Source organism: Ovis canadensis, chromosome X (assembly GCF_042477335.2).
Source record: "Ovis canadensis isolate MfBH-ARS-UI-01 breed Bighorn chromosome X, ARS-UI_OviCan_v2, whole genome shotgun sequence".
In the NCBI taxonomy this organism is placed as follows: Eukaryota; Metazoa; Chordata; class Mammalia; order Artiodactyla; family Bovidae; genus Ovis; species Ovis canadensis.
In genome coordinates, this window is record NC_091727.1 from 140,240,267 (window position 1) to 140,263,552 (window position 23,286).

The window sequence follows — 23,286 nt, forward strand, 5'->3', positions numbered from 1 at the left end:
GAGGCTACTCATTCAGAAAGTTTAGATACACTGTCTCAATGTCTCTTTCCAAATAGTGACTCTTCAGTTCAGTTCAGTTACTCAGCGGTGTCCAGCTCTTTGCAACCCCATGGACTGCAGAATGCCAGGCCTCCCTGCCCATCACCAACTCCTGGAGTTTCCTCAAACTAATGCCCATTGAATCGGTGAGGCCATCCAACCATGTCATCCTCTGTCATGCCCTTCTCCTCCTGCCTTCAATCTTTCCCAGCATTGGGGTCTTTTCAAATGAGTCAGTTCTTTGCATCAGCTGGCCAAAGTATTGGAATTTCAGCTTCAACATCAGTCTTTCCAATGAACACCCAGGACTGATTTCCTTTAGGATGGACTGGTTGGATCTCCTTGCAGTCCAAGGGACTCTCAAGAGTCTTCTCCAACACCACACTTCAAAAGCATCAATTCTTCAGTGCTCAGCTTTCTTTATAGTCCAACTCTTACAACAATAAATGACTACTGGAAAAACCATTGTTTGACTGGATGGATCTTGGCTGCCAAAGTAATGTCTCTGCTTTTTAATATGCTGTCTAGGTTGGTCAAAACTTATCTTCCAAGGAACAAGCGTCTTTTAATTTCACGGCTGCAGTCACCATCTGCAGTGATTTTGGAGCCCATGAAAATAAGTCTGCCACTGATTCCACTGTTTCCCCATCTATTTGCCATGAAGTGATGGGACCAGATGCCTTGATCTTAGTTTTCTGAATATTGAGCTTTAAGCCAACTTTTTAACTCTTCACTTTCACTTTCATCAAGAGGCTCTTTAGTTCCTCTTCTCTTTCTGCCATAAGAGTGGTGTCATCTGCATATCTGAGGTTATTGATATTTCTCCCGGCAACCTTGATTCCAACTTGTGCTTCCTCCAGCCCAGCGTTTCTCATGATGTACTCTGCATGTAAGTTACATAACCAGGGTGACAATATTATAGCCTTGACGTACTCCTTTCCCAATTTGTAACCATTCTGCCATTCCATGTCCAGTTCTAACTGTTGATTCCTGGCCTGCATACAGATTTCTCAAGAGGCGGGTGAGGTGGTCTAGTATTCCCATCTCTTTAAGAATTTCCCAGAGTTTGTTGTGGCCCACAAAGTCAAAGGCTTTGGCATAGTCAATAAAGCAGAAGTAGATATTTTTATGGAACTCTCCTGCTTTTTCAATGATCCAACAGAAGTTGACAATTTGATCTCTGGTTCCTCTGCCTTTTCTAAATCCAGCTTGAACATCTAGAAGTTCACAATTCATGTACTGTTGAAGCCTCGAATGGAGAATTTTGAGCATTGTTTTGCTAGTGTGAGATGAGTGCAACTGTGTGGTAGTTTGAGCATTCTTTGGCATTGCCTTTCTTTGGGATTTTCCAGTCCTGTGGCCACTGCTGTGTTTTCCAAATTTGTTGGCATATTGAGTGCAGCACTTTCATATCATCATCTCTTAGGATTTGAAATAGCTCAACTGCAATTCCATCACCTCTACTAGCTTTGTTCAGAGTGATGTTTCCTAAGGCCCACTTGACTTCACATTCCAGGATGTCTGGCTCTGGGTGAGTGATCACACCATCGCGATTATCTGGGTCATGAAGCAGTCTTTTGTACAGTTCTTCTGGGTATTCTTGCCACCTCTTCTTAATATCTTCTGCTTCTGTTAGGTCCATACCATTTCTGTCCTTTATCGAGCACATCTTTGCATGAAATGTTCCCTTGCTATCTCTGATAATCTTGAAGAGATCTCTAGTCTTTCCCACTCTATTGTTTTCCTCTATTTCTTTGCATTGATCGCTGAGAAAGGCTTTCATATCTCTCCTTGCTATTCTTTGGAACTCTGAATTCAGATGGGTAAATCTTTCCTTTTCTCCTTTGCCTTTCACTTCTCTATTCACAGCTATTTCTAAGACTTTCTCGAGCAACCATTTTTCCTTTTTGCATTTCTTTTTCTTGGAGATGGTCTTGATCCCTGCCTCCTATACAATGTTCCGAACAGTCCTTAGTTTTTCAGGCATTCTGTCTATCAGATCTAGTCCCTTGAATCTATTTGTCACTTCCACTGTATAATCATAAGCAATTTGTTTAAGGTCATACCTGAATAGTCTAGTGGTTTTCCCTATTTTCTTCACTTTAAGCCTAAATTTGGCAATAAGGAGCTCATGATCTGAGCCACAGTCAGCTCCCAGTCTTGTTTTTGCTGAATGTATAGAGCTTCTCCATCTTTGACTGCAAAGAATTAATCAATCTGACTTTGGTACAGATGATCTGGTGATGTCCATGTGTGGAGTCTTCTGTTGTATTATTGGAAGAGGGTGTTTGCTATGACCAGTGAGTTCTTTTGGGAAAATTCTATTAACCTTTGCCCTGATTCATTCTATACTCCAAGGCCAAATTTGACTGTTACTCCAGGTATTTCTTGACTCCGTACTTTTGCGTTCGAGTTCCCTATAATGAAAAGGACATCTTTTTTTGGATGTTAGTTATAGAACTAACTTCATAGAACCATTCAACTTCAGCTTCTTCAGCATTACTGGTCAGGGCATAGACTTGGACTGCTGTAATGCTGAATAGTTTGCCTTGGAAATGAACAGAGATCATTCTGTTGTTTTTGGGATTGCATCCAAGTACTGCATTTCAGAATCTTTTGTTGAGTATAATGGCTACTCCATTTCTACTAAGGGATTCTTGCCCACAGTAGTAGCTATAATGGTCACCTGAGTTATAGTTAATAGTGACTATTATAATTAAGTAATGGCATGTATCTCTGCCTCACAAATTCCTTATTTCTATTTTACATAAAGAAGATGACTGTTCAATGTGAGAACACGTCAATAGAAAATAAAATCTTGCATCATCATAAATTAAAATACTTTAAAAGTTCATAATAAAAAAAACTTTGATAAGGTGATAATCAGTATATATATATAAATTCAAAGAACATATATATATTTTAATATATATATTTATATATATATATATAAATGATGAAATTATACAAAAGTATGCACACTTTCTGAGGCTTCCCAGGTGGCTTAGTAGTAAAGAATCAGCTTAAAATGCAAAAAATCCCTGGGTGAGGAAAATCCCCTAGGGGAAGAAATAGCAAGCCAGCCACTATTAGCTTCCCTCATATGGGCTCAAAAAGGACAGAAATGGTATGGACCTAATAGAAGCAGAAGATACTAAGAAGAGGTGGCAAGAATACCCAGAAGAACTGTACAGAAAAGGGATGATGGTGTGATCACTCAGTTAGAGCCAGACATCCTGGAATGTGAAGACAAGTGGGCCTTAGGAAACATTACTATGAACAAAGCTAGTGGAGGTGATGGAATTCCAGTTGAGCTGTTTCAAATCCTAAAAGATGATGCTGTGAAAGTGCTGCACTCAATATGCCAGCAAATTTGGAAAACTCAGCAGTGGCCACAGGACTGGAAAAGGTCAGTTTTCATTCCAATTCCAAAGAAAGGCAATGCCAAAGAATGCTCAAACTACCACACAATTGTACTCATCTCACACGCTAGTAAAGTAATGCTCAAAATTCTCCAAGGCAGGCTTCAGCAATACATGAACTGTGAACTTCCAGATGTTCAAACTGGCTTTAGAAAAGGCAGAGGAACCAGAGATCTAACTGCCAACATCTGCTGGATCATTGGAAAAGCAAGAGAGTTCCAGAAAAAAAAATCTACTTCTGCTTCATTGACTATGCCAAAGTCTTTGACTGTGTGGATCACAATAAACTGTGGAAAATTCTGAAAGAGATGGGAATACCAGACCACCTGACCTGCCTCTTGAGAAACCTGTATGCAGGTCAGGAAGCAAGTTAGAACTGGACATGGAACAACAGACTGTTTCCAAATAGAAAAAGGAGTACATCAATGCAGTGTATTGTCACCCTGGTTATGTAACTTATATGCAGAGTATATCATGAGAAACGCTGGGCTGGATGAAGCACAAGCTGGAATCAAGATTGCTGGGAGAAATATCAATAACCTCAGATATGCAGATGACACCACCCTTATGGCTGAAAGTGAAGAACTAAAGAGCCTCTTGATGAAAGTGAAAGTGGAGAGTGAAATTGGCTTAAAGCTCAACATTCAGAAAAATAAGATTATGGCATCTGGTCTCATCACTTCATGGCAAATACATGGGGATCAGTGTCAGACTTTGTTTTTCTGGGCTCCAAAATCACTGCAGATGGTGACTGCAGCCATGAAATTAAAAGATGCTTGCTCCTTGGAAGGAAAGTTATGACCAACCAGACAGCATATTAAAAAGCACAGACATTACTTTTCCACAAAGGTCCATCTAATCAAGGCCATGGTTTTTCCAGTAGTTATGTATGGATGTGAGAGTTGGACTGTGAAGAAGGTTGAGCACCGAAGAATTGATGCTTTTGAACTGTGGTGTTGGAGAAGACTCTTGAGAGACCCTTGGACTGCAAGGAGATCCAACCAGTCCATCCTAAAGGAAATCAGTCCTGGGTGTTCACTGGAAAGACTGATGTTGAAGCTGAAACTCCAATCCTTTGGCCACTTGATGCAAAGAACTGACTCATTTGTAAAGACCCTGATGCTGGGAAATATTGAGGGTGGAGAAGAGGATGACAGAGGATGACATGGTTGGATGGCATCACCAACTCAATGGACATGATTCTGGGTGAACTCTAGGAGTTGGTGATGGACAGGGAGGCCTGGCATGGTGTGGTTCATGGGGTCACAAAGAGTCGGACACGACTGAGCGACTGAACTTAACTTTCATAGCTCAGTTGGTACAGAATATGCCTTCAGTGCAAGAGAACTAGGTTCAATTCCCAGGTTTGGAAATTCCCCTGTAGAACGAAATGGCAATCCACTCCAGTATTCTTGCCTTGAGAATCCCATGGACAGAGGAGCCGGGTGGGCTACAGTCCATGGTGGTTACAAGAGTCAGACAGTATTACTGACAAAACAACAACAAATGTATGGTTTCTAGCTGGCTGCCTGAAAGAATTAGAGCCTTCTCAGTTTGTTCCTTTTCATATTAAGGTTCACAGTAAGGAGCATGCATATCATGTTATTAAGATGACAAATTATTTGTTAGGACACCAGGTCTCTCAGGACACTTCAGCACCATTTATCAGAGTTGTGCACTGAGTCTGACGCCTCTTTATTTTCAACTGATTTCCAAGAATATCTATATTAAAAGACAGATGAATTAGATATTAATACAGTTTTTGGTGTTTTTTTCACTAAACATATAAGACTTTGTTAAGCAATCAAACAAGGATGGTTATGTTTAAAAGCAGCCAGCTGATTCTAAGACTAAGAAATACAATTTAAAATATGATCCTAGAGGAAAACTGCTTTTACATAAATACATCTTCAGACTCAGTTCCACAATAATTTTGAAGCTAGCCTAACACCTCAAGCATTGAAAATGATCTTTATATGCATTTGAAATATTTATAACCTCTAATTTTCTATTATTATTAAAACTAAATTGAACTATGGAAATATATTATTGAAAAAAAACAAATTTTATTAACCTTTATGTTTGTTTCTTACATTTCCTGCAAGCAACATTAAAACCAAAGAAATTCCTTACAGCTTACACACAGAGACTATCTTTGTTCTTGCTGAAGCCTCAAGAGAACCCTAGAAATTCTAATTAGAATTAGCAGTTATAACCTACATATTTTATTATTATTTCAAGCTTGGTTAATATTAACCATCATTACTTTAACTAATATAATATCATTATTACCTATAATCACTACAGTTTTTTTAAGAAAAATGACACTATTATCACAACCTTAATGTTTATATATCCCCAAATATCATCAATATGAAGAATAAATAAAACTAGAAAACATATCCACATTCCAACAGTTTCATCTATGACATATAGTCAAAAGTACTGTATGTTATTGTGTTAGTCGCTGAGTTGTGTCTGACTCTTGGCGAGCCTATGTACTGTAACCCGCCAGGTTCCTCTGTCCATAGAATTCTCCAGGCAAGAATACTTGAGTGGGTTGCCAATTCCTTCTCCGGAGGATCTTCGACACCCATGGATCAAACCCAGGTCCCCGGAATTGCAGGCAGATTCTTTACCATCTGACCCGCTAGAGAAGTCCAGGGTCTTTGCTAACTACCTGTATTATATGCATTTTTCTTCATTAATACAGAGAGCATTTTGAAATCTACTTTGTCATACAGCATCATTAGGCTTGTAAGAAGAGACTAAATATTGTAAGCATGGGGACACAGGATTGGGAACTGGAAGAAACTATAGAGATTAAGAATTCATACTCATCAGGATATTATCACACATTGTCTGGCCTACTGGCATTGATTCACAATCAATGGTCCATCATCTATCTGTGAATTTCCATCACCTATATGTCTGCCAAAGGCCTGGTCAACGGTTAATAATCAAATTATTGGGCCCCTAAGGCTTAAAAACGGAGAAGGCAATGGCACCCCACTCCAGTACTCTTGCCTGGACAATCCCATGGACTGAGGAGCCTGGTAGGCTGCAGTCCACGGGGTCCCTAAGAGTCGGACCCGACTGAGCGACTTTACTTTCACTTTTCACTTTCATGCATTGGAGAAGAAAATGGCAACCCACTCCAGTGTTCTTGCCTGGAGAATCCCAGGGACAGGGAAGCCTGGTGGGCTGCCGTCTATGGGGTCGCACAGAGTCGGACACGCCTGAAGCGACTTAGCAGCAAGGCTTAAAGAACAAAACCTCATTTCCTCTGGGATCTCCATTTGCTCTGCTCAAATTTACTATTTCCATTTTGTGCTCCCTTGGCTTTTAAAAAATAGCTAGTCTAATATTTAATAAAAATTGATTAAATGGAGTATACCTCTTTCTCTATTCTTTACTAAATATGTTCCTTGATATCCAGATAAGACCTTATTCATTTATCTCCCTCCTGTTTATTATAGGACCTTACACATAGAGTATGTGCATGCATGCTAAGTCACTTTAGTCATGTCCAACTCTGTGTGATCCTATGGACTGCAGCCTGCCAGGCTGCACTGTCCATGGGATTTTCCAGGCAAGAATACTGGAGTGGGTTTCCGTGCCCTCCTCCAGGGGATCTTCAAGACCCAGGGCTTGAACCTGAGTCTCTTACTTCTAACCTGCATTGGCAGGCGGGCTCTTTACCACCTGGGAAGCCTGTGTTATACATAGTGGATACTCAACAAATATAAATTAAATGAAATGAGAGATCCATCTTCTCCTATGATAGAGATACTTTGAATTATAATCAGAAATTTAAAATAATTTTCTCTGCAACTCTAAGAATAAGTGATTCAAATAGAAAATATGATGGTACTTTCCCATATTAAATATTTACATATTTATTTACAACAGATATTAGAACTAGCCCATTTTAAAACTTCTTTCTATTTAGCAATCTAAAGCAAATTTAAACTCAAGTGAAACAATTTTTAAAAACACAAACTAGTAATGCTTTACAGCGCATTTAGGGAGAACAGAAATGTGAGCTTTCCAAACCTCTTACAGGTAGAGGAATTTCTCAGAGGTTTTGGAACACTGGGTCTAAGAGTTTTGGAATTAGGTCTTAAAAATGAATATGTTGCTCCTTCCAGGATATAGCTGGGAGAGTAGCACACAGCAGCAGAATAGGGGAAAAAGTGGTGCCCTGGAGCTAGGAAAGCCAAGGCAGTGTGGTTTCAGTTCCCTGGAGCCACAGCCTCCAGCTGATTTCTTACTGATCCTGCCATCTATTGACCAAGTATGAATCAAGGCGCTGCAATTGACAAGGAATGTCCACTGTTACAATTAAGATCAAACAATAGTTATTAAAATAAATGGAAGCATGTATCATTCAAGTTTGTTTTGACTATGTTATGAAATATGGGCTTCCCAGGTGGCTCAGCAGGTAAAGAATCTGCCTGCAATACAGAAGACAGAGTCGCAGGTTCAATCCCTGGGTCGGGGAGATCCTCCACAGGAGGGCATGGCCCACTCCAGTGTTCTTGCCTGGAGAATCCCATGGACAGAGGAGCCTGATGGGCTACATTCCATGGGTCACAAGGAGTAAGACACGACAAGTAATTGAGCACATGCGCGTGTTATGAAATATGCTATGATGCATAATTGTTCCTTTAAATGTCCCTTCAGAAATAAATCTTGGTAAAAGTAATGGTACCCAAAGGTGCTCCTGACCAGATCTGGACTCAAATATTCAAAATTAGGTTTTCCCTGATGGTTCAGTGGGTAAAGAATCCGCCTGCAATGCAGGAGACACAGGAGACACAGGCTTGATCCCTGGGTTGGGAAGATGCCCTGGAGAAGGAAATGGCAAGCCACTCCAGTATTCCTGCCTGGAGAATACTATGGACAGAGGAGCCTGGTGTGCTACATTCCATGGGGTCACAAAGAGTCAGACACAACTTAGTGACAGGGATTCAAAATTAGGAAAGTAGGAGTATTAGTAATAGCACATAGAAAATTCAGAGAATCAGAGTTAAGATGAATGGAAATGCAGAATTCTCAGCAGTGAGTACATGACAGCCTTTACATAACTTTTGTTTGATTTTAATTTGGTTTGATTATGGTTTAGCAGCCAGAATAAGAATGGCTTCTACTCTAGCTGACTGGCTTTATGAGCAGGAAATTGTCATGCTGAATTAACAGCTGTATTAAGTGTCAATATCTAAAACAAGACATACACACACACACACACACACACACAGCATCATGTTAAATCAAAAGGAAAGGGGAATTGATATTTATTGAGTGCCTGCTATATTAAGTACCATGCTGGGTCCTTTAAATACATAACATTATTTAATTCTCATACTACTAGTTAAACATCAGCCTTTCTTATTTTACAGATGAGAAAATTCAGTCACAGAGGTTACCAGTATCACAGCTGAAATACAAGTATGTGACTCCATTTCCCCTGGGCTTTCCCCACTATACCACAATACCTTGAGAAACTCTCTAATAGATTTTATATTAACCTGCATGTATCAAACTTCACTTTGTTCAGTTGTAAAACAGAGTTTGGTTTAATCATTTCTAAGGTCCAGATGGACTCTAAAATTTTATGAAACATGTAATTCTTATGGGACTCAATATAAATACATCAATAAGTAAAAGAATAAATGCTCAATACAAAATGTGCAAAGAAGTAGAGGAAGACGTTCACAGAAAAAGAGGTTAAAATTGCCTTTTAAGAGAAGAAAAGCTGCTACACTTTTAAGGGGCAAAAATTGTAACATGGATGATTTGCCATTTACCTCTGAGATGGGCAAAGGTTGTAGGGAAACAGGTACTCATATATATTTAAGATGTAACACTATAAATGAATACCAACTCTTTGGAAGGAAATTTGGTAATACTTATCAAAATGTCATTTCATCTAAGAATTTCACTTCTAAAATGTATCCTACAAATAAGTCCTATGTGCACTAAGATATGTATGTAGATACATGTTCACTGAAGAATTGCTTGAAATGGCAAAAGACTGGAACTCATCTTAATATCCATTAATAGGCAATCGATTACATAAATTCAGATGGGGACTATATGACAGCATTCTACATATTGTGCAGAAGAACACAGTTGGTAAACATAAACTACTATGGAAAAATATTCAAATATATACAGTGAAAACAGAAAGAAGTGGAAAACAAAAAGTGACAAAAACACATATGCTTCTATAGGCACAGACTATTTCTAGGAGGCAATGTGAGAAATCAGTAAGAGTGGTTTTCTCTGGGGAAGAAACTGTAAGTCTGGGATTGAAGGGATATGTTTACATGCATATTTTTATTATTATTACTAGTACCTTGATATAAGTATGTTTTAGCTTTTCAACTGAAAAAAAAAAACATTATAATAAATAGTAATCTCTGGAGTCCTTGAAGAATCTTTTAAATGTGAAGTTTACAAGAGCAAATGAGGGGGAAAAAAGGTTTAGCAGGAATTTTTTAAATGTCAAAATTCTTCAGAATACTTTAGTTTGCCCCAGATTTCTGTGTATGTGTGAGCTACAATCTATGAAGAACAACAGATACAGAGCAAGCGCCTCCGTTGCATAAGATAAGCTAGAAGGGGTGAACAGCAATAATTTTCACCTCCCTCCTCTCTCTCTGAATCTTCCAAAATTCACATTCTCACATTCTAGGGCATGTTGTGACAAATCAGATAAATGAATGGTAAAGGTGCTAGTTCCAAGGGCATGGGCGTGTGGAATATATCAATTTCTTAGTTGTAAACACTCGCTCAGGCTGAAAAAAACTCCTACGCTTAAGTAAGCTATCAGTTCTGCAATAATTAGTAAAACAGCAATGTTAAAATCGCAAAAGTTCACAAATCACAATGATTCATTATGAGATTGAGAAGTTACCTACATAGTACCAAAATTAGGCGTGACATTCATAGAGGTTAAGGATCTAATCAAAAAAAGGTGCTCAATTATCGATCAGTAAAATATATTTATTAGTTACCAGATTTTGATATCATTCCAGAAAAAGCTGCATATGGAAGAAAGTATAAAATTTCCTCAGAAATCAAATGGATTATTACAAATGTAAGACTGTATAAGCACTATGAAACCAATCTTACTCCAATTTCATGAAAACTTCTGGATCCTTACTATTCGGTTACATTATTTTCCCTTACACAGTTTATCAACAAATTCATCACCTGTGCTTCTCAGTAAAGAGGATAACTTTATAACGGAGGAGTGTAAACAATTAAAAAAAATTAAAACATCTTATTTTATATCATAAAAATAAAACCCATATTTCCAGTTGAATAATAATACTTATGCAAAATAAAATTTAAAGGAAAAAAAACTATCATTTTTTAGTCACTGGGTAAAATACAGTTAATAGATCAATCTAATATATTTGACTCTACCCCCAAACTATACACCTACACATTACCGGAAGTTTTTAGCAAAGCACCGAATGCAACATATCAGAACAAGAACTTTATATGAAAAAATAAAATATACCTTTCATCTGGGTAGCAAAATTCAGTGCCAATTTTGCAAAGAGATCTGGATTTTCAAACTTCTCCTCTTTAACTTTCAACCAGAAACAATTCTCAGACAATTCTTTGGGTTCAATCTGAAACAAAAATAACAAAGAGAGGTTTCTAAGTTATTAATGTGCATTTATTTAATTCAAAGAATTCACTTTCACCAAAGTTGAATGAATTACCTTTATTCATCAACCTACTAAATCAATTTTAGGATCTAGCAAAACAACACTTTCTAAGTAAACATTCATTAGGAAAGTCACCGACTTCTATTGGTGTACAAAAAAAGTATACAACAGCAAGAGGCCATGTAGCAACTCACAGTTTAAAAATTCTTCTACTTGAAGGAATCTTAAAAAATAATTGAGTAAATCCCTCCCCTCAACTTACATACATTCTTCTTGCTCCTGGATTTTTAAAAATGAGGAAACTGAGATTGAGAAGAATAATTCTCCCATGTTTACTGACTAGGTTGCAGACAATAACCATAACAGCTGATAATTACATACCTCCTATGTGTCAAGCACTCTTTTAAGTGATTTCACATATTAATTCATCTCATCTAATTCTCACAATAATCCTCTGAAGCAGGAAATGTTATTATCTCCATGTTGAAAATGAGGAAACTGAGCCCTGGGATGTTTGAGGAGCTGCCCAAGCTGGTAAATGGCGAAGATGAGATTTAAAGTCAGGCAGCTTAGCTTTGCAGAATTGTGCTCTTAGCCACTGAGCTGAAATCCAATATTAGAACTGTGCATCTCCCACTACATATCATGTCTTCTGAGACTGTGAGCGCCATTACTGCTTGCCATTACTGCATGCTTAACTGCTAAATAAGCATATCATGACATCTACACAGATAGCTGGGCCAGCAACTGCTGGATCCTATCGTTTGGTTGATCATGTGTAATAAAAAATAGTTACACTGCAAAAACATTTAGATCTCACTTACTCTTCTGAGCAAAGCACAAATATATGCTTAACTGTAAAACTGATTTAACCATTATTCTGATCAAACCAATTTAATATATAGATAGTGTCAGATATCACTGATATCTTCTTGGAATAGGCATTTCCACAGATGATGATCTACGCAACTGTATTTTCATTACATTTAGTTCCTACTGAATGCGGACTGTGTCAATCTTGATAATAAGTTTTTCATAAGACATGTTATTTAATAATAATAAAGTAAACTAGCATACAATAAATCTTTCACAAATAATATTTAAAAGTTACTTTAATGTCTACACTGAATACTATCAGCGATTCCACACTATCTGAAAGTTTAAAACTAAAACAAAATTTCTAAGAACAAAAATAAGATAAAAGGGCTCATTAATAAAAAGGTTATATTTAAGAATGTTATAGCAATTAAAGGTAACAATGGTAAAAGAATCAAAATTATTTTTCGTATACCATTTTCACTTTGATTTACCTTCCGCCTTCTATATTAATTTCAAGTTACCTGTGGAGTTTCCAATTCTCTAGTTATGAAAGAGGCACATAAGATGGTGAACTCACAAGCAAAAGCAAAAGAATCAATGGTCATGTTCTCAAATGTTACATGGAGTAATTTTGTAACTCCCATGGACAGTAGCCTGCCAGGCTCCTCTGTCTACGGGACAGACGTGACTTAGTAACTAAACAACAACCACAACAACATATAGCAATACCGTCATTCACACATTAAAGAGCAATTAGGGCTAGACAAAGCCAAAAAACTATAATCATAGCATTACCTTTGACCAATTGATCCTCTTCATGGACACCTCAGGTGTATATACTTTTTTCTGCTTCATTCCATATGGCAAATCAAGGAGCATTCCCGGAGGTGGAGGAACTCCTCCGAGGGGAGGTGGTGGAGGAGGGCCCCCAAACAGTGGCGGTGGTGGTGGTATTCCAGGCATCCCAGGTAAAGGAGGTGGAGGAGGGGGACCTACTCCGGGCAGAGGTGGTGGAGGTGGAGGTGGAGGTGGGGATGGCCCAGCACCTGGCAATGGAGGTGGTGGAGGAGGGCCTGGAATTCCTGATGAACTAGGTCCCTGAAATATACAATAAACCAATGTTTATTTAAATGTTAACAGTACAGCAGAGTAACAAAGAAAACTATCTGCAGACATTTGTGGCTGGGTTATTCAAGGTTCATTTAATTTTGACAACATCTAAGGGCTTAAGAGTGGGCTTCCCTGGTGGCTCAGATGGCAAAGAACATGCCTGCCAAAGCAGGTGACCTGGGTTCTATCCCTGGATCGAGAAGATCCCCTGGAGAAGGAAACGACAACCCACTCCAATATTCTTGCCTGGACAATCTCAATGGACAGAGGAGCCTGGTGGGCTACGTACAGTCCAGAGTTGCCTAGAGTCAGACAAGACGGAGCAGCTTACACACAAGGGCTTAAGAGTACATGAAAAAGACTTGCACAGATTTTTGATAAGGATTATAAACCCTGGAGAATGACTAACTCTGTTAATATACTAAGGCTAGGAAAGGTGGCATACTCAAAGATTTTGTGAAATACTGCTTCAAAATAATTAAAACTTATCTTTTATTATAAATTTATGAAAAGAAGAAGTACTGTGTATGGTTTGAGCCTGCTGGCCTAGCTGCCATGAACTGTCACTATTGTTTAGTCACTCAATCATGTCCGATTCATTGCAACTCCATGGACTATAGCCTACCAGGCTCCTCTTCCCATGGGATTTCCCAGGAAAGAATACTGGAATGGGCTGCCATTTCCTTATCTGGGGTATCTTCCCAATCCAAGGATCGAACCCTCATCTCCTGTATTGGCAGACAGTTTCTTTACCACTGAGGCACCAGAGAAGTTACACTGGTATGAATATAAGATGATTACTACAAAACAATAGATTTGATTCCTTTGGGTCCAATTAGCTTTACACGAAGCATCTGTCTCATAGCACTAGTAACTTAGCTGTCTTCTAATAACAAAAATTAACAGAAAGTAACTTCTATTTATTGATTTAGAAAAGGCAGAGGAACCAGAGATCAAATTGCCAATATCTGGTGGATCATCAAAAAAGGAAGAGAGTTCCAGAAAAACACCTACTTCTGGTTTATTGACTACGCCAAAGCCTTGGACTGTGTGAATTACAACAAACTATGGACAATTCATATAGATGGGCATTGCAGACCACCTGACCTGCCTCCTGAGAAATCTGTATGCAGGGCAAGAAGCAACAGTTAGAACTGGACATGGAACAACAGACTGGTTCCAAATTGGGAAAGGAGTATGTATATCAAGGCTGTATATTGGCACAGTGCTTATTCAACTTCTATGCAGAGGACATCATGCGAAATGCCAGGCTGGATGAAGCACAAGCTAGAATGAAGATTGCCACAAGAAATATCAATAACCCCAGATATGCAGATGTCACCACCCTTATGGCTGAAAGTGAAGAGGAATTAAGGAGCCTCTTGATGAAAGTGAAAAGCAGAGAAAAAAAAGTTGGCTTAAAACTCAACATTCAGAAAACTAAGATTAGGGCATCTGGTCCCATCACTTTATGTCAAACAGATGAGGAAATGATGGAAACACTGAGAGACTATTTTTTTGGGCTCCAAATCACTGCAAATGGTGACTGCAGCCATAAAATTAAAAGATGCTTGCTCCTTGGAAGAAAAGCTATGACCAACCTAGACAGCATATTAAAAAGCAGAGACATTACCTTGCCAACAAAAGTCTATCTAGTCAAAGTTATGGTTTTTCCAGTAGTCATTTATGGAATGTGAGAGTTGCACCACAAAGAAAGCTGAGCACCAAAGAATTGATGTTTTTGAACTGTAGTGTTGAGAAGACTCTTGAGAGTCCCTTGGACTGCAAGGAAATCCAATGAGTCCATCCTAAAGGAAATCAGTCCTGAATATTCACTGGAAGGACTGAGGCTGAAGCTGAAACTCCAATACTCTGGCCATTTCATGCGAAGAACTTACTCACTGGAAAAGACCCTGATGCTGGGAAAGATTTTAGGTAGGAGGAGAAAGGGATGACAGAGAATGAGATAGCTGGATGGCATCACTGACTCGATGGACATGAGTTTGAGTAAGCTCTGGGAGTTGGTCATGGACAGGGAATCCTGGCGTGCTGCAGTCCATGGGGTCACAAACAGTTGACCATGACTGAGTAACTGAACTGAACTTCCATTTGCATATTAAATCCAGGTTTATCCATGTTTTTACATCTATTATTTATTTTCATCCTTATAATAACCCTATAATGTAGGCTGGACATTTTTATCTCACTAACCATTAACTCACTTGTTATACATGAGCAAACTGTAACTACAAACAGGTTCAATGCCTAATCAAACGTTGCGTGGCCTGAAATGTGATTAAGATTTACATGTGGTTTTTCTCATATCTAATGCAGTCCTCTTTCCACTACAACAGACTAGCTCCTCATGAATGAGTGTTAGTTTTCTTGAGGGGAATTAATAGATTGCAGTATGAGGAGATTACAACTTGTTCTTCCCACCAGAAAGGAACTTCAAGCTCATTCTCTAATAATGATGCATGACAGCTGATGAAGATCATCCCATTCCACACTATCCACTTTTTTGATAATTAATCTGGACCTGTTTCTTTAAACCATTACTGATCACAATGGTTCACTTTTCAAAATGAATGTAACAGTGAATTTGATAATTGTAAACTTTCCTAAGAAACTCCTCCAAAAGAATACAGATCTTCTGCAATCGAGATATGACATTATATTAACTGAATGAAAAGTTTAAAATTATTAACATTTGTTGGTATAGTATTATTCTTATTTGGGGAGAAGCTCTTCTAATCGTTCCTAATATGAATTTCCACCATGGACTACTTAACTGAGCTAACCAAACTTAGAAATATCTTTACATAATGAATAATTGGAAACCTATCTTGAATAATCAATTTTAAAAGACTGGCCCAGCTGCAAGATTATTAAAAATGAACAATCACAGGTAGACAAAAATGTTTCTCCTAATATTTAATGCACATCATCCAAATATTTTATTCATATATATGGTTTTGTGTGTACATTCAGACATACAACTAAAGGGTTCATATACTTAAATGACAATCCTCTCCTGGAATGCAATCCCCTCCTGAGATTAAGAAAAGGGATAGGAATAAAATATGTAAAATTCTTTCAATTTTATTTTTAATGTGGCAAAACTATAGAACAGTCTGACTTTCCAATCTTGACTGAGATATCAAAGAAATTTTGGGAGAAGTTAATATAATCTTTCTGAAAAGTTCAGTAAATTAGAACTGTACCCTACAAGTTTTGTGTATAAATGAATTTGTTGAATAATTTGAATATAAATGTGTATCCTATTTTTTGTATTAATAGACAGCAAAATGAAAGTAATACCTTTCTGTAAACATCAAGTTTTGTCTCTATGAGATCATTATGATATGAAACTTGTGTTATTACAAAAATGCTTACTTTAAAAAAGCTTTTTTTTTACTCAAGTTAACTGTATATTTAACAAATTTAATTAAGAAAATCTCCAATGCTTCTATAAAATACCATCCAGCCTTAAAAATCAAATCATATGAGCCCTTTTCTTCCCTCCTATGAACAATAAATTAGGAATAGAACAACTAAATGAGACCACAATAGAGAATTAACCATTGGATAAACAAATAAACATTTACTATTTGATACAATGTAAAGTGCACAAGAAAGTTTCTGATAATAAATAAGCAAGTACACAACTAAATGCTAAGGCCCTGTGCTAGGTGTAGTTGGGACTTTGATAATAACAGAAAGTAAAGACACTGTCCTCAAGGTGCTTATGCTGATTTGAGTGTTCTACAAAACTCTAAAAGTGAAAGTGTTAGTCGACCACTTGTGCCTGACTTTTTGAGATCCAATGGACTGTAGCCTACCAGATTCCTTTGTCCAGGGAATTCTCTAGAAAAGAAAACTGTAATGGGTAGCAATTCCCTTCTCCTGGGGATCTTACCAACGCAGTGATCAAACCCAAGTCTCCTGCATTGCAGGCAGATTCTTTACCATCTGAGTCAACAGGGAATACCAAAAGTGAAGTTCAAAGAAATTCCCAGAGTTTTGGGTGACGCTTTTCAAAGGCTGTCACACTGAGCTGTTCTCAAATGGCAATGTTTCACTGACAAGAAGCAAGGGAGGGCATTTCTGAGACTGAATAACTGAAGCCAGCATTTCTCAACTAAGTTCCATGAACACTATTTTGCAGGAGATGTTAATAGGTGTTCTAACATTAAGGGTTCCTTGGCTAAAGAATTTGGGAAACTGTAGGAAAAAGAGACAGACTTCTTCAATGTAAGCCATCTCAGACCCTTAAATATGCTAATGAGAATATTCAGTCTCGAAGAAGAACATTTCAAGTGTACCAAATTTACTGGACTATGGAATGCTTTCCTCCTGAAAAACCTATTAGCATTTCTGTAACTAATGCTGGGAAATGCTGGCAGAAGGAAATGTGTGGAGAGGGTAAATTCTAAATATGAAGGGAGGAGAAGAAGTGACTTAGCTGCAAGAAATGATGGAGTTAACGGAACAAAGATGAGGCTGCAAAGGGGAGATAACAGGGAGTCAAGGATAGAAGAGCTTCAAATTTCTAGTAAGGAGATTTTTTTCTTTAATCCTGAATGCAACAGGCAACCATTGAACATGTGAAAGCCTGGAGTGACAATAATTAGGGAAGTGTTTTAAGAAGATTAAAGACCATAGGCAGGGCAGAAAGTTAGGAAATACTGTAATATTCCAGGAAGGACAGAATGAAGAGCAGCCCTCAGGAGTTCTGGGTTTTGATGCAAAGGAAAAAACAAAAAAAAGAGAGAGAAAGAACTGACATAAAACCGTGACCAGCTTAATTTGTCTGGAGGCAAATCAAAGGCCAAGACAACTCTGGTTTCACAATCAAAACAACTGGTGGTAAATTTTAAATAAATAAGAATGGAGACCAAGCTGATTTGAGGACAGAGAAGTAAAGTGAAATCTGTTAGTCATGTCTGACTCTTTGAGATCCCATGGATGGGACCACAAATAATGGGATGGATTTCAACATGCAACAGGACCTACCTATGGGTAATGTGGAGTACACTGGTGACTTCTGAAGTCAGTTTTAAATAGACTGACAGAAACAGAGCTAGTCAATCAACAAACATCAACTATGCTTAAAACTAATTTTATATTTCTTTATATTCATTTAAAAACTATGTTGTGCTGAAATTACTTAATCAGCTCTATAATTTAGACACCATAGTTAAGATTTTAAGTGCATATGGGGGCTTTTCTCATAGGGAATATAGGGGGAAATATAAAGTTTATAGATTTTGAAATTATGGTAGTCAAGATTTAAAGAGATCTCAAAAAGCTTTAGGCATAATTAAAATTAATGAACATTTCCACATTCCTTTTGAAAGAAAATAGTAAGCATTCAACTTTTCAAATCATTATGAAAATTTCATCTCAAAAAGAGTCTTGCTTGTGTAATATATTCCATTAAAAATATTCAGGGCAACTTATGCAACAAATGCCTTATTTTTATCCAAATATTAAAATGATTTATTGTCCTAGAAAATAAAATCTGTAGTTATTTCAATTAAAATGGGAAACTGCCAAAAAGTCTGCTTCTGGTTACATTTTTCCTCCCATCGAACAAGATAATTTTCTACCATCGAACTCACTGCGACATGACACAAAATCTGTATCTTGTCTCATTACCTGGGTTCGAAGTTGCTGGATTTCTTTTTCAAGTTCTTTGATTTTTTCTTCTCTTTTTTGAAGCTCAGCTTGAGCTTCCTGTCGAGCTGTGAATTCTTCATCGAACTGCAATGATCATCACCATAAATGCACACTTAGTAATGCAGTTTTGAGAAAACTTTCAACAACATTATGTATTAAATAAGTGGAGTGGCATTTGCTTCTTAAATTTCCTAGGTCACTCAGAAAATCAGAGCCCTTGATTATTTTTATGCCAATTAAGCACCTCTGTGGGGATAGGGTGCTAGTAGAGGAGAAATATGTCCCCAACACAACGTAAATAAGCCCATTTTAACTTCTGAAAAAAAAATATAAAACAAAACTTTAAATGCTGGACTAAGAAGGCTCTCTTCATATACAGCAGTCATTTTTGTTGTTTTGTTACTGAATGTTAAGTTTTAGAATTGTGTGGGGTTTTTTTTGTTCCATCCCATACTTTTAAGTGTATTTAATTCAAAAATGAAACCTAAAAATTAGGCATCAAGCAGTCCAACTCCTTAAAAATATGTTTAATCCTGAAAAGAGATAGCACTTCTAGAATGCTCACATGCATGTATATTAATACAAAATAGGCTATTTGCATTACAGTCTTAATTGTAGTAAAATAAATTCAAAAAGTGATTCTCCACAAAATCTGACAGTAGAATGATATACGCCCTAACAGCATTGTCATTCAGACGGTTAGCCAAAACACTTGCATAGAATGTTACAATAGGGCAAATGAGAGGTTCAGTTACAGAGTGGTAAACCACAGGGACCATCAGATGGTGACTATCCGCTTACTGCAGGCTGCGCAGCCCTTAACTAGGTCAGATCTCTGACCCTAATAAGCCTACATACTATAAGTGTATAGCACTCATATCCAGCTATAGAACGCCTGCCTTTCATTGCATTGTCCCCATCACTTCAAGTCATTTAGAAGTCGATACATTACTAATATGTTATTTATGTTTTTAAAGGTGATATATCTTACTACTGAGAACTCTCTTTAGAGTTTGTGGAACAATTTAAAAAGTGTGCCCACTATTAATAAATATTCCTCCTCATAGTAGATTTGACCTTTGGAAATTATAAAATGCTATTCAGATCCAGTCTGAAGAAAGAGCAAATTGGATAATAGTATTTGGGTCAAACCTGCCTAACTACTTACTTCTTTTATTCATCTCTATTTGAATCCCAGGAAAATGTCCCACAGAGGTTGGTCCAAATGATTTCTAATCTCTTTACATTTCAAACCTATCCCAGACCCTTCAGTGTCAGCAAATGACCTTATTTCCTAGGTCACTGAGAAGATGGAGCTTTTCCAACTGCATTAGTCTCCCTGTTAAGATTGATCTGAATCTATACTACCAGACTCCTTGCCAGACTTATCTGTGTGCTTCTCAACCATGTTGTCCACACAAGCACACTGCATACAATTTTGCTCTACAAATGGTTTATTAGTACACTTAAGGAGAGGCACACAATGTTTCTGCTTATAAGTTAAAATGATCTTTATCTGTAAATCCATTGAGTAGGAATAGGAGAAGCCTGAGTTATTTGAGCTGAAGACTTCTTGCTGCTGCTGCTGCTGTTGCTAAGTCGCTTCACTCATGCCTGACTCTGTGTGACCCCGTAGACGGCAGCCCACCAGGCTCCGCCGTCCCTGGGATTCTCCAGGCAAGAACACTGGAGTGGGTTGCCATTTCCTTCTCCAATGCATGAAAGTGAAAAGTGAAAGCTAAGTCGCTCAGTCGTGTCCGACTCTTAGCGACCCCATGGACTGCAGCCTACCAGGCTCCTCTGTCCATGGGATTTTCCAGGCAAGAGTACTGGAGTGGGGTGCCATTGCCTTCTCCATGGAAGACTTCTTATAAGTCCACTAACCTTATTTGCTCCTTTTAATGATGAAGCAAATAAGATCCAAGGATAGTAAATGGCTTACTTAAAGTCACAGCTAATTAGCGAAAATGCTGAAATCAGATCTTATAACTACTGCTTCTCATTCTAGCTGTTCCCCTGCCTTTTTTTAATATTTTGTACTGCCTCTTCAAATCACCCTGAATAAGAGAAGGCATGCAGACAAGAACTGGGAAACCATACAAGTTTTCATTCCAAATTTTGGTGAGGAGAATGAAGCATCAAACACTGAAATGTCTTCATTATTTCAGGACTCCTTTTCCAATAATAGATGCTTACAGAAATTTTTACCAGATAGATCATCACAACTTGCTCCAGTCTTGTGGTGTCTAATCACAGTGCAAGAGATAAATTAAAGAGCTCCTAAGATTTTCAAAGGGAATTTTAAATGTGCAACTTAAAACAAGAACATTAAGAAATATAAAGGTATACTAATCAAAAAGTGTGCATTTTCTTTCACTAATATAAATGACAGCTTCACACAAACATTTTATGTCCATTTTATGGGCAACATTTTATGCCCACACTCTTAAAATCCATTCTAGTAACTCAAAAAGCAAAGTCATTTCCTCAGATGCCCTGAAGTAATTTCACTAATATTCTATAGTTTCTAGAGTAATAGCAAAAGCGATTATCTAATCTCCAAGGTAAGTCATAACTTTGAAGAGTCAGCAGTATGTAAGCACTTTATCTTGCCGTCATAAGGCTAAGAACTGGAGAGCTTTTAGACTTGGGCTTCAATCCTTTTCCTGCCATCAGGAGGAGAGAAATACTGTATTAATGCTTTGTAGGGTCTAGAACCATAAAATGCAACTTTTGGTAGAACCTTATAAAACTGTAGCCAAGTTTTCAGGAAACAAGGGATATCTGAAATCTAAATTAAATTCAGATATTCATAATGCTGACATTCACCTAAGGCATTACACAAAGAGGAACCTCAAATGCCACCAAGCCTACATACATGAAGTAGCAGCAGCATTTCATAAATGATAATTATAAAATTCACAGATAAGTCTAAGCAAAAAGAGACAGAGAGAAAGAAAATACCACATCATTTTGTTGCTACCAATAGCACTGACTTAAAGAACATGACAGATAAGATGAGCTAAAGACCTTGCAGTTCTCCAAGGAACTATTGTTAAGTGAGACCCGCAGGAAAGCAATGGCAAAATGTGTTTTTGGTTGACTATTTCTAACTATATGCTTCTAGCAACCTAATTTTATTTCATTTATCACTTTACTAGGATATGATTCGTGTTTTTCTTCCTTCTGGATTAAAGGTGATGAGCAGGGAATGGTAGCAACATTATCTTATCAGCAAAGAAATCAGTATTCTGTGGTTGTGTCTGACTTTAAAAACATGAAGGACCATGTAACTGAAATAACATGTATAAGGCCTCGCAGAAAGAAACAAGGTGGAATACGTATTGTGATTAACTTATACATTTAATAATTACGGCCAATATTTTGTAAGCCTTACCTTCTTTGAAAATTCTGCTGCTTTTTGTTCACTTTCTTCAACTTTTGCCTTATTCACACAAGAATCTATTAAGATTGACCAAAAATGATTAGAAATTATTTAACTGGACCACTAGGCAAATGACGGCTGCCAGCCTATAATTCTGCTACGGAGACTATCATTATTATGTCAACTGATGTTAAGAGGGCAACTGACTTATACTACACATAAAACATAAACTACCAGATGTTCTTTCTTTTGTATACTACCTGAATTCAATGATAGTATTGTTGAGGCACAAAACCAAGCATCCAAGAATATATTAGACACAATCATCATCATTTAAATATATTCCATTATTTACCAACTTTATCTATCACAGAACTCATTACAAATATTTTGTAGCTCACTGTGGGTAGAGAAGTGCCAGAACTATGGTTAAGATTATTAAGGCTCAAAATGACTCCAAATAAGACTAGAAGGGGAGGTACAACATACAAAGATTTCACTTGAACAACTTTGAATCAGGGGCAGAATATATTATGTAAATAAGAAAATAAACATCAAACTTCTCAGGTCTAATCAAACACTCCAGAATGTAAGTAATTGAAGAATCCTCTTCGGGAAGCATTCTCACTATTATATATACCCAACCATGTTATACCTATTTATTTACCTAAAAGAAATGAAAGCATATGTCTATACCCAGACTTGTATGTGAATGTTCACAGCAACGTTATTTATAATAGCCAAAACCTACAAAGAAAGCAAATGTCCACTAACAATAAATGTATAAACAGATTGTGGTATATCCATATACTGAAATAGCATTCAGTTATAAAATCGAATGACACATGGAATACCACAACACAAATGAATCTCAAAATAATTATGCTGAATGAAAAGAAGCCAAAACAGACAGCACATGCTATATGCTTCCTTTTACATAAAATTTTAGAAAGTGAAACTACTCTATACTGAAAGAAGGCAGATCAGTGATTATCTCAAGATGCGGAGAGGTGGGGAGGCATGGGAAGACTACAAATGGGAACACAGAAATTCTAGGGGGTGATAGGGGTGCTTATAATCTTAACTGTGATGATTTTAAATGTACACACAAGCATCACAATTTATCAAATTTTACACTTTA

At 37.4% G+C, this 23,286-nt stretch overlaps 1 protein-coding gene across 6 annotated transcripts in view; it reads right to left on the reverse strand.

Annotated features, from left to right (window-relative positions):
* DIAPH2 (diaphanous related formin 2) overlaps positions 1 to 23,286 on the reverse strand; it is a 968,993-nt gene that overhangs the window by 632,983 nt on the left and 312,724 nt on the right. For all 6 annotated transcript variants that reach the window (XM_070291115.1, XM_070291113.1, XM_070291114.1 and 3 more), the window contains 4 exons: positions 22,158 to 22,222; positions 18,740 to 18,844; positions 12,764 to 13,066; positions 10,996 to 11,110 (listed from right to left, as the gene is read on the reverse strand). In XM_070291115.1, the coding sequence (XP_070147216.1) occupies positions 10,996 to 11,110; positions 12,764 to 13,066; positions 18,740 to 18,844; positions 22,158 to 22,222 (588 nt within the window). The remainder of the gene's footprint in view (positions 1 to 10,995; positions 11,111 to 12,763; positions 13,067 to 18,739; positions 18,845 to 22,157; positions 22,223 to 23,286) is intronic.